This window comes from Thalassophryne amazonica, chromosome 13, assembly GCF_902500255.1.
Source record: "Thalassophryne amazonica chromosome 13, fThaAma1.1, whole genome shotgun sequence".
In the NCBI taxonomy this organism is placed as follows: domain Eukaryota; kingdom Metazoa; phylum Chordata; class Actinopteri; order Batrachoidiformes; family Batrachoididae; genus Thalassophryne; species Thalassophryne amazonica.
This window is the reverse complement of record NC_047115.1, coordinates 54,046,770-54,059,344: the sequence shown is the minus strand read 5'-3', so window position 1 is coordinate 54,059,344 and position 12,575 is coordinate 54,046,770. Positions and strand designations below refer to the sequence as shown.

General features: G+C 38.9%; 1 protein-coding gene across 3 annotated transcripts in view; it reads right to left on the bottom strand.

The window, feature by feature from the left end:
• Positions 1–345: 345 nt before the first annotated feature.
• mlip (muscular LMNA-interacting protein) overlaps positions 346–12,575 on the bottom strand; it is a 74,621-nt gene continuing 62,391 nt past the window's right edge. For all 3 annotated transcript variants that reach the window (XM_034185190.1, XM_034185189.1, XM_034185191.1), the window contains exon 12: positions 346–1,264. In XM_034185190.1, coding sequence (XP_034041081.1) covers positions 1,064–1,264 — 201 coding nt within the window. In that variant the 3' untranslated portion in view covers positions 346–1,063. The remainder of the gene's footprint in view (positions 1,265–12,575) is intronic.

Below are 12,575 nucleotides of genomic sequence, written 5' to 3'. Positions count from 1 at the left end.
AAAGCAGTGGGTGGCGGTGACCTTCAACACTTTATCATCAGTTTCTTCAGATATTTTTGTAAAGGTTTTCAATCATTTGGTGAAAATTACTAATGTGGCGTAACTAAAAAGATCTCATTCCTGTGAATACCATAAATATGACCTTTGCATAGCAATTTGTATCTTGTGACATTCACAGCTTTGTCCCAGAGACTTTCCTGCCACTCACTGACAATATACCATGCACATGAAAAATTAGATTCAAATTTATATTTGAGACAGTATTCAAGGTCAAGCCATGCATTGCTATTGAATATATTTTTTATTTAACAGAGTAAACATCCTGCAGGGCAAGATCCACAATGTAGTGGCCACAGGGCTGGTGTCAGTAACGAGTTAAAGCTGGGGAGACTGCTCTGTAAGCTTTTGTCACTTGTATATTGAAATCAATCGTCCACTGTGTTGGAAATGAAAATATCTTCTTTATTCTCTGTGATGCATCTGAACTCTGACCACAACTTTCCAAGGCCAGTTTTTATCTTGAAATACTTAAATGTTATCAAGAAGATCTTCATGTCATTATGCTCCATATATATATATATATATATATATATATATATATATATGAAAACCAAGATAAATATTTCTCTTTTGTACAGAATTCTATACAGAATTTTCTATATAGTATATTAATGTGTTATAATAGATATCACTTTTTTATTTGTTGAATCAAAGATGAAGAAATGAGTGCTGCTTTCACTGAGATATATTGCACTTTGCATACTGGTAGTGCACTTTGATAAGTGTAGTTTTCTTTCTGTTTCATTGAAAACAAAATGTATTTACATCAAAACAGTCCTGAAATGTTTTGTGTTGTCAAGTGTTTAAGCTGTTTCTACACATACACATTACTCAAACTCCTCGTAGATTTCTCTGTGTAATAATGAATTGTGTAAATCAAGAAAAAAAAATGTTGTTAGTGTTTATCTGTGCATCAATCTTCAAATCTGAATATTTAACATAAGGTTAATTATGTTAAATTCATGCCTTTCGTGTTAAATAGAATACATTCTAAACCTTCCATTCATCTTTCAGTATGACTGGCAGATGTTGAAACAACTTGCTGGGATCCATTTTTCCCCGGGGGAGTGAGCTGGTCTCCAGACTCTGTAATCTGAAGGTCACTTCCAGAAAACATAGTTCTTCTTTCAGGGCTCTTGTCTTGCAGGGCTCTTGTGTTGCTTTTCAAAGAAAAATCTCTCCCTGCCTCCACAAGATTTTCTACCTGAAATGGGGAAAAAAAAAATATTAAACTTGTGAACGGACCACAAAAACAAAGACATCAAGGGGTTCATAAGTTAACTGGGTGAGCATATATTATTTCCACTTTCACAATGGACAATGTTCTACAATGTGGTTGCCATGGGCTACTATGAGAGTGGAATATCGTGACAGTGGGTGGAGACAAGCATGAAGCTATGCTCTGGAGAGAAGGTGAATGAAGGTAGATAAGTTTATATTCTTAGGGTCAACTGTTCAATGCAATGGCAGATGTTGCAATGGGGTAAAGAAGAAAGTTCAGGCAAGGTGGAGTTGGTGGAAAAAGTCCATAGGGCAAGCACATTTTAGGTACCACTTAAGAGGACTAAACAACACTTACCAACCACCCTCAGTATTCCTTGACCTACATAAATATGTACCCTGGCCATCCCAGGGTGGTAGCTATAGCCAAGAATGAGTAAATGAAGAATTATATTGGGGTTAAAATTTAAAAATGCTCAAATCATATTGAATTGAATCATGTTTTTGTGAAGGCCATGGTATACTGAGGCTGCATTGTAAGTGTCGTTTAGTCCCCTGAAGTGGTACTGATTAAGTCATAAGTGATTACTGGTTCATGGACTAAAAATTTGCAGGAGGCATTTACCATGTACCACGTACATTTGTCAGTTCCATGCTGATCGGTGTGGTACTGACAAAATGATTGTTGGCTGAGCTACAGATGTCAGAGCTTAGTTGCTGCAGCTTTTTTGTGAAGGCCAAGGATAGAGAGGATTAGGAATGAACATATCAGAGGGGCAGGACAGGTCGGATAGTTTGGAGAGGACGTTTGAGAGGCCTGATTGAAATGGTTTGGATATGTGCAGAGGTAGGGCATGGAGTATATTGGAAGAAGGATGCAGTATGGAAGTATGGATCTGCCAAGAAGGAGGAGAAGTTGACAGTCAAAGGGGAGGATTATGCATGCAGTGACTGAGGATATGCAGGTGGTTTGCATGACAGCCAAAGATGAAAAGGACAGACTAAAATTTGGTGACCCATAATGGTAGAATCACGAAAAGAAGAGGTCCTGGTTGGCAATAATCCAGGTAGGCCATCCCCACCTCTTGAAAGTAGCTATCTATTTGCCACAGCCAGTTGATATTTGGGCCTCCCCTTGGCCTTTTCCATCTCCTGGGGTCCTCAACACTGAGACAACTGGATCATGCACAAACAAATGCACCACGTGGCCATAGTGTCATAGATGATGTTTTCTGATGATGCAAGCACTATGCCTCATCTAAGTTTCCCTACGCAATTGTTCATTTGACACAAAAGCATTCCAGCAATACCTCAGGATCCTCAAGAGAGACCCAGTGCCAAAGACATCCAGTTGCCACTTTAGGTCACTGAGTAGAGACCAGGGCCCGTATCAGCGAAGCAACCCAATGTCCTTTCAAAGAGCTCGTAACTTAGCCTAAAATTTCCTGGCAAGGAATCCTAGCCTAAGAGTGAGCCAGCAGCTGTCTGAGCAAGGAGGAGACAGAAACACCTATCTTTGTGAGGAGGTAGGGTTGACCCCGCTGCTAGGTATGATGCAGTACAACCGGCCCTGAATTGGGCCAGATACTAGCTTCTCTCTCCTAGCCTGTGATTGGTTGGCGGCAGAAACGCTGACGTCAGCCCATGTGTCAGTCTCACGTTGATGTGGCGCGAGCGCTGCTCTCCTATTGGTCATTTAGGAGAGGGAATTCCAGCGCTGCTCTCCTATTGGTTGTTTAGGAGTGGGAAATCTCACTCCAAAATGAAGGCCAGTATCCGGCTCAATTCATAGCCGGGCCTGTTGTCGGGCTATACTCTAAGATCTGTGATTGGTTGTCACAGAAAGGGGAGGAGAAATAGAAAAAAAAAACAAACACGCTCCGTCGTCGTAGTCATGAATAGACAGTGAAATCGACTGATCATATAAGCTGAACTGCATTAAGACGTGTAATTGTTAGGTTAACTTTGTTATGATGATGAAACTCAGCAAAATTAAATGAATTGTTACACAGCTTGAAAATGTCTATGAATACACTGTTTCTGCCATGTCTTTTCTACAGTTGCCTGAAGAAGACCTCACGGTCGAAACTTGTGTTTGCTTTTTTAGTCAATTAAAAGATTTTGGGAGCTCTATACCAGTGTGCAAATTTTGTCCATTTTAATTCAAACAACAAACAAAATCAGGTTGTACAATGTTTTTACTGTAAGATTAGAAAACCATTTTCAGCATTTTCACTGCTACACAGCAAAAACTGATGTTAAAAATATCACGATGCACATGACAATTTCTTGCAACATGTGTTTTTAGTGGTGTTGTCTATAGTGCTGAAAATACCCTTTCATATATCATACATTTATACACCCAGTGTCAGATATTCAGCACTATTTAAAGGTTAATATTTTCAAGCTCCAAAGCGTGAGAGTCATGTAAACATGAAAGTAGTGTTGTGACTTGAATTAAGACTGGGGGTTTTCCTGTGTATCTCTTGTAAGTTTGCTAAAGTTGAAATGGGATGAAACTATCCACACTGAATAATTCATGTGGATTTTGTTGGTGAAACCGTGTTCCCATACAAATTCGCCTGTTGTGACAGGTAAAATCAGAAAAACGGGAAGTGTTCAGAGCTAAGATCGATAAGTCTTCACTGTTCCTTTGGTATTTCAAGGACAGTCTGACACACAGGAGTAGCAAGAATGGATCCAGTATCTTTAAAACATCCAAATAACATTCTGTACCACAGTTCCACAGGTGCATATAATTGTTTTTTTCCACCACATTTTCCATTCATAATGGTCTCAGTAAACAAAAAGGAAAGACAATACCATTTAGTGAAACCCCAGAGTCAACAGTCAAGATCAAACCCTTCCACCAAGCAACACTTTCACCATGTTTAGTCCATAATGACTCCAAACCATTTGAGTTAAACAGTTACCACTTTCAATTTATAAAAACACATACACGCATATACATAAACACACATTTTCTGAGTGTGCTGGTGCCACACAACACTGCATCCACTGCACTACACAACCCTCCTGGCTGCTGTATGGCAACCACACAAGCAGACAACCAGTCCATCCTTACGTCTTCAAAGTAACAATCTATTTACTAACATGTGGGCATCCCCTTGGTCATTTTCTGTTGCTAGGGTAATAAGCACTAAATCACGTGCATACTGGATCATGCCTAGAGAAAAGCACAACATGGCCAAAATCAGTGGTGGGCACAGATAACCAAAAAATTAACTTCGATAACAGATAATCAGATAACTGAAAAGTTATCTTTGATAAAGATAAAACGATAAACCACCCAAAAATGTATCAGAAGTTACAGATAATCGATAAATTCCAGTATTGTCTCTGGTACATTTGCAACTACTAACAAACTGAATTTGAGTTTTAACACCACGATCACTTCTGGTAGTATCAAAAGCGACAACAGACCCAAACAATGAGCCAGGACTTCTGTCTTTAAACGTCTCGCCCTCTGCTGGAAGCTCCAGCAGAGGGCTTCCAGCACAGCAGTGAGCAGCTGCAAAGTCCAGCTTTCTCCCCAGTCACAACGCTCCGTCAAGCCGAGGTCTTGGAAAATAAAGCAATGCTGAGTTATGGTTTGGTGTATAAATAAAATGAATACTGATAGAATAATTCCATTAATGTCAATTCTATCATTTGTACAAAGTTAAAATATAACATATCTTTTAATGTTGAATAATGCACTAATTCTGAAGTTCTGTAAAAACACAGACAGATCGCAAAGGATTCTAGGTAAAATGTGCCTCTTCTGCTAAACACTGATTAGTTGAGTCATTCATTATGTAAACCAACACGTTAATGTGACGTGTGTTGTGTGTTGGTGTTTACAGATAAATGTGCTTTTGTAAAATATTCCATTTTTTTATTTGTAAAAACAGGCATTTTTACGGAGCCCTGGAAGTGTCGTCGCAAAATGTTTTGCATGTGGAGAGAATGTGCGCTCATTTTATTATATTGTGCACACATTTTATTATGTTTTATTATGTTGTGTTATGTTGATCAATTCTCCTTTGCCTGCAGAGGATAGAGTGTTTTTTTCTTAAAGCAGCTCTTCTCTGTTTTGCAGAGGGTAGAACTACACATCAGCTACGAAACATTTAACAGGTAGGTGCTCAACTGATTTTAAGTTTTATAAATATTTGTAGCTGTTCAGCTTTATTTACAACATTATCGGTCTAAAAATTATCGGACAAAAATTTATCACAAGATAATTAGTCCGATAACGGTTTTTAAAGTTATCTAAAAAGATAATCCGATAATGAAAACATTATCTTCAATAATTATCAGATTATCGGAACTGTGCCCACCACTGGCCAAAATATTGTACAACCTCTGGCAAAAATTATGGAATCACCGGCCTCGGAGGATGTTCATTCAGTTGTTTAATTTTGTAGAAAAAAAGCAGATCACAGGCATAACACAAAACTAAAGTCATTTCAAATGGCAACTTTCTGGCTTTAAGAAACACTATAAGAAATCAAGAAAAAAGATTGTGGCAGTCAGTAACGGTTACTTTTTTAGACCAAGCAGAGGAAAAAAATATGGAATCACTCAATTCTGAGGAAAAAATTATGGAATCACCCTGTAAATTTTCATCTCCCAAATTAACACCTGCATCATATCAGATCTGCTCGTTAGTCTGCATCTAAAAAGGAGTGAACACACCTTGGAGAGCTGTTGCACCAAGTGGACTGACATGAATCATGGCTCCAACACGAGAGATGTCAATTGAAACAAAGGAGAGGATTATCAAACTCTTAAAAGAGGGTAAATCATCACGCAATGTTGCAAAAGATGTTGGTTGTTCACAGTCACCTGTGTCTAAACTCTGGACCAAATACAAAACAACATGGGAAGGTTGTTAAAGGCAAACATACTGGTAGACCAAGGAAGACATCAAAGCGTCAAGACAGAAAACTTAAAGCAATATGTCTCAAAAATCGAAAAATGTACAACAAAACAAATGAGGAACGAATGGGAGGAGACTGGAGTCAACGTCTGTGACGGAACTGTAAGAAACCGCCTAAAGGAAATGGGATTTACATACAGAAAAGCTAAACGAAAGGCATCATTAACACCTAAACAGAAAAAAACAAGGTTACAATGGGCTAAGGAAAAGCAATTGTGGACTGTGGATGACTGGATGAAAGTCATATTCAGTGATGAATCTCGAAACTGCATTGGGCAAGGTGATGATGCTGGAACTTTTGTTTGGTGCCTTTCCAATGAGATTTATAAAGATGACTGCCTGAAGAGAACATGTAAATTTCCACAGTTATTGATGATATGGGGCTGCATGTCAGGTAAAGGCACTGGGGAGATGGCTGTCATTACATCATCAATAAATGCACAAGTTTATGTTGATATTTTGGACAATTGAAAGGATGTTTGGGGATGATGAAATCATTTTTCAAGATGATAATGCATCTTGCCATAGAGCAAAAACTGCAAAAACATTCCTTGCAAAAAGACACATAGGGTCAATGTCATGGCATAGGGTCAATGTCAATGAGCAGATCTGATTTCATGCAGGTGTTAATTTGGGGGATGAAAATTTACAGGGTGATTCCATAATTTTTTCCTCAGAATTGAGTGATTCCATATTTTTTTCCTTCTGCTTGGTCTAAAAAAGTAACCGTTACTGCCACAATCTTTTTTCTTGATTTCTTATAGTGTTTCTTATAGCCAGAAAGTTGCCATTTGAAATGACTTTAGTTTTGTGTCATGTCTGTGATCTGCTTTTTTTCTACAAAATTAAACAACTGAATGAACATCCTCTGAGGCCGGTGATTCCATAATTTGTGCCAGAGGTTGTAGCTGTCATTTTCTCACAATGCAGGTGATATTCCCCATTTCAAATAAACTAAGAAACTTCATGCCATAATCATCCAATCACTACCTTAGGTCACTGGTTAGCGCCCAAATCTCAGAACTATACAGCACTTCTGTAGACCTTCTGTCGAGAGATTGAGTAGATCTTAATCCACTTATGATCTTCAGATCCAGTCACATAAATATCACAGTCCAAATAAGTACTGATTATCATATACCTATAAATGATACGCCAATATAATTGGATAAAACACTAAAGAATAAATAGCAATACACCCTTTTCACAGACAGGTAATATTTTTCATACCACCCGAGTAATCAGCCAATCCAGACAGCGGAGCAGAGCCATGACAAAGAGGCGCAGTCAGAAGAACTGTGAAATACTGGTGAGTCACTATTAATAATTTCTTACGTGTCCAACCTCATAGGTTGATTATTAAAATTAAATGTATAAGTTCTAAAAGCCATCATAATTATTTATAGGAAAGCGTTCTATTTTTTTTCTAATAAGGTTTGAACTTTGAGTGTTTACACAGGACAGAAAAGTGAGAAAATGTTAATGCCTGTTTGAGAAAAGTGTATAAAGTGTGTAGTGAGGGGTTTTACAGCATTAAAACATCTATAATAACTGTAAAAAATAACGCTGACTACTACAAATACTTATTTCATGCAATAAAAGGCAAATTAATTATTTAATAATCATACAATGTGATTTTCTGGATTTTTGTTTTTTTTTTAGATTCTGTCTGTCACAGTTGGTGTACCTACGATACAAAATACAGACCTCTCCATTCTTTGTAGGTGGAAGAACCTGCAAAATTGACAGTGGATCAAATACTTATTCCCCCCACTGTAAATAGAAACAAGCCACCATATTGTCTGTGATGTCATCACAGCCTCCCAGCTGAGGAATGCATGTGATGTGTACAAATCCCTCTGAAAAATATGGAAGAATATATATGAATTTTTGCGCACAGCGGATGTGTGTGTTTCTCCAGGTAAAACTGGAGTTGCGTCAGGAAGGACATCCGGGGTGAAACTTGTGCCAATTACCAATGCAGATCTGGCTATATCCGCTGTGGCGACCCCGAACAAAACCTGGAGCAGCCGAATGAACAACAACAACTTTTTCATACATTTTAAATAAATTTTTCATGAGAATAGGCTGAACATGCACATGCACAAATCTCATGCTGCATAGTCAGACCAAGAGGGCTTCATTCACTGCACAGGATGCCATCACATCACTAAATCTCCACATAGAAAACAGATGTCGGCTGCTATATTACAGTTTTCCTCAGTTGCTAAAACACTAAACTCCATTCTCAGTGGCCCAGAATCAGTGTTGTTAGAATCAAACACTCTTTTGGCCAAACCTTAAATGCTGTTCAGGTACTCAGACACAATTTGCAAAACACATATGCTCTTTTTTGCTAAACCTTAAACACGTCCCCAATCATGAAACACTTTTCACACCGTGATACACTTGTGTTGCAAAACTGTAAACACAGACAGCAAAATGTGAACACACCTGTAATACAGCTTTCAACTTTTACACACAACAACTCACAACTGAACACACACGTTTCTAATATGTCATCAAAGAAATTGGGCAGGAAAAAAAATCAATCAAATCACTTTATTTATCCCTGAGGGGTGATTTTAAAAAGGCATGACAGTAGCTTGGAAGACTTTAAAAATAAATAAATAAATAAATAAAATAACACAACCATCAACAATATACACAGACCATGAAACCACTGGATCATAAAGTGCTTTTAAATAAAGTGCTATTAAAATGCGCTTCAAACATGAGATTCCAAGCCATGAGGGGGTTAAAGTTCAGCATTTAGGAGCTGGACAGCCCTGGGGATAAAGGTTGTCTTTCTCCTCTGAGTCCGACAGCCTGGACAATGAAGTCTGTGTCCTGAAGGGAGCCACACAAGCTCTGAAGAAACACGTGTGGAGTCATGTAATATTTTGTGAGCAGTTTTTACTGTCAGTTGATCACATAAAGAGGTTGCCCAATGATTTTAGAGCAAACCTTGGCCACATGCAGCAGACGACTTCTGTTTTGCAGGGTGATGGAATGGAACCAGCAAGTGAAAGAGAATGTGATTACATTTTCAATGAATGCATAATAAAATGTGAGAACGACCTTGTTTACATTGAATGATTTCAGCTTTCTGAGAAGGTACTATCTCCGGTGACATTTCTTGAGCAATTCATCCGTGTTAGGGGAGAACCTCAATGAGGTGTCAAAGAGTGTCCAGAGATATTTCTATTCTTCCACTATCTCCACCGGCTCCTGATGGATGATGGTGGTGGATAAAAGCCAGTCCAGAGTGCATAGGTGGCACACGTGCTTCCATTGGCAATGGACAGAAAGATACAGAGAGACAGAGGAAGAAGAGTTTGTGTGAGAGGTGGTGGACGAGGAGGAAAGGGATGAGTAAGAAGCCAAGGAAGACCGAACAATCATTACTGATGATATTCGGGCAGCTGGATCAGAAAGCACTCCATCCTATTTATGTCGTACACTGAAAAAAGAACCAAGTTAAAGTTTTTTCCAATTGCTAACACAGTAAAATGACATCCATAGCACAATTATTTTAACTGACACAGAGACAGCAAAACCTCCTCTCAAGTCTCCAAAAGTCTAAACACAGTTTCTGCTGTATACACATTTTGCAATTCAAAATGGCACTTTTTAAATGAACTGAACACGGTTCTCTGCATAAGACGCAACAATCTGACAAAAGTCACATGTTTGCAATTTCAAAAAACTGCCATTCAAAATGACACTACATGAGATAATTGGCCAATCTATGTTCCTGTCAGGCTCAGCGGAGGCGAGGCACAGACAGAGGCTGGACACAAATGCAGTCTCTCAAACAGGATGTATGAGTAAAAAATCAGGCAATGGTGCAGTAAACAGGAAGGCAGTCCGCGGAGCAAAAGTACCACGCAGGGGCGAGACACAACACGTGGTCATAAACAAGCAGGGTCAGTACACGAGCAAACTGGGTTTTCAGAGCTGAGGCAAAAAGCAGGATCTGGTACACAGAGCAGAGTCAAAAAATGGCTAGGCAAAACAGGACTGTGACCGAGTGCTGGTAAGTGATGTAAATCATCAAACGAGCAATGAGGGAGTGAACAGACGCAGTTTAAATAAGGAATGCGGTGACAGGAAAACAAGACGCACATGAGGATGAAGGATCTGGAAAGGGGGGCGTGGTTGACGGATGAGGAACAGGTGCGAGAGAGTGAGGGACGAAAACGCAATGTAGACAAACCAAAAGAACTAAGTGACTGGAAAATAAACGGTGGAAACTGTGACATGCTTAAGGCAGACAATAATTAAAGTGAGCAAAACAAAATGGGAAAAAACTAGGAACTAAAGTGACTAAGAAGCGGAAAACTAGGAGATCAATAATAATAAACAAAAGTGGAACAGAAGTGACACTGAATAAAGTCTAAAAATCAATACGACTGATGATAAGAAGACAATACAAAAAACTAATAAAAAGTAAAAGCAATAAATCACAAACAGCACATAATGAGATAGAAAACAAAAATACCGGTAATAAGCAAAACCTGTGACTAAAGCATAATGCAAAGAATGTGAAAAATTAAACTAAACTAAGACTGAACACAAAATGAATAGTAACAAAGTAAAACTCCTGACTACCAGAACTTAACAAGAATAATAAGACAGAGAAGATAAATAAGAAGCAAGACCAGAGCATGCAAAACAACTGCAGTTAACCAATACATACATGACAAACAAAAGATAACCATGAATGAAACTAGTGACTCAAGAATAAAGAAAAGCAATAAATGACTGAACCGAAAATACAATACATGAGTGAACCAAGAATACAATAAAGAATCAAACCGGGGATCGCATGAACACGTATAATCAGAACCAAACAAGAATGAAAATAATCAAGTGGCAAAAAATAAAAACAATAAAGCCAAGATCGGCCAATAATAAGACAGGCACCCAAACCGGACTAAAGCATGACAGTTCCACCTGCCTAAACACCTGAATGCGAAATTGTTAACACTTCAATCAGGAAATAAGCACTATAAAAAAGACCACAGGTGAGCTCTTCTTTCTTTTACAACAACAATGGAAGGCGTTGCAGAGAGAGGAAGAGGAAGAAGGACGGTGAGAATGAGAGGAAGAGTGAGAGGTAGGGGTAGAGCTGGTAGAGGAGTTCATGGCAACCTTAGTAGATCATGTCATCAACAAAGGGCTGATAATGCGAGAAGCTGGACAAAGAGTGCAGCCCAACTTAAGCCGTTTTACTGTCACCTCTGTCATCTGGATATTTAGACTGGAGCACAACATTTCTTTCACACTATGTAGTACACCCCATGTCATAGTGTATCAGTTGGGTGACACCTGTTTACTTCATGAATGGCTGATGTCATACACTAACTGTACAAGTTTCCTGTACAATTTACTCTACTGTGGGGGAAATATCTTTAGGTTTCATTGTCCAAGCCCTATATATTTGTTTTTTTGTTTGTTTGTTTTTCTACCATGGTGGTGGAAGGGGCCAAATGTTAACCAGGGTAGGAAGCTGCCATTGTAAACTTGGTTTTGGAAAATAATGAAATCAGATTATGTGAAATTCAAAGCCACATCATACAAGACAACACCATATTCAGCAACATGCAATGAGTCAGTCTGTCCACATTGGCTCACATTCTCAAGTGAAACCAAATCAGACTTAAACAACTTTATAAGGTGACTTTTCAGAGAAACTCTCAAAAAACAAAGAGCTCAGATGTGCATATGTGGATGTAAGTACAATATTGACTGCAGTACACTACACACAACATGTTTTCCAGTGTACTGGATAACACCATATTGACTTTTTGTTCTTTGGTTTCAGGGAGTACTGGAAATGGATGCTCATGCAATCCCACATGAGTCCATCTTTGTAGATGAGGCTGGCTTCAACCGAGCAAAAACCAGAAGGGGAAGAAACATCATTGGCCACAGAGCCATTATAGATGTTCCTAGCCAACGTGGTGGGAACATCACAATGTGCGGTGCCATCTCAAATACGCATGGTGTCCTCCAACGTCATGCCAACCTTGGACCATACAACACAGCCCATATTCTCACATTTCTGGACAGACTCCACAAGACTCTCACTCACATTCTCACATTCTCAAGGAACCAAGATTTTGCTCATTTACTAGTGTGCTTGGGGTCATTGTCTTGTTGAAACACCCATTTCAAGGGCATGTCCTATTCAGCATAAGGCAACATGACCTCTTCAAGTATTTTGACATATCCAAACTGATCCATGATACCTGGTATGCGATATATAGGCCTAACACCATAGTAGGAGAAACATGCCCATATCATGATGCTTGCACCACCATGCTTCACTGTCTTCACTGTG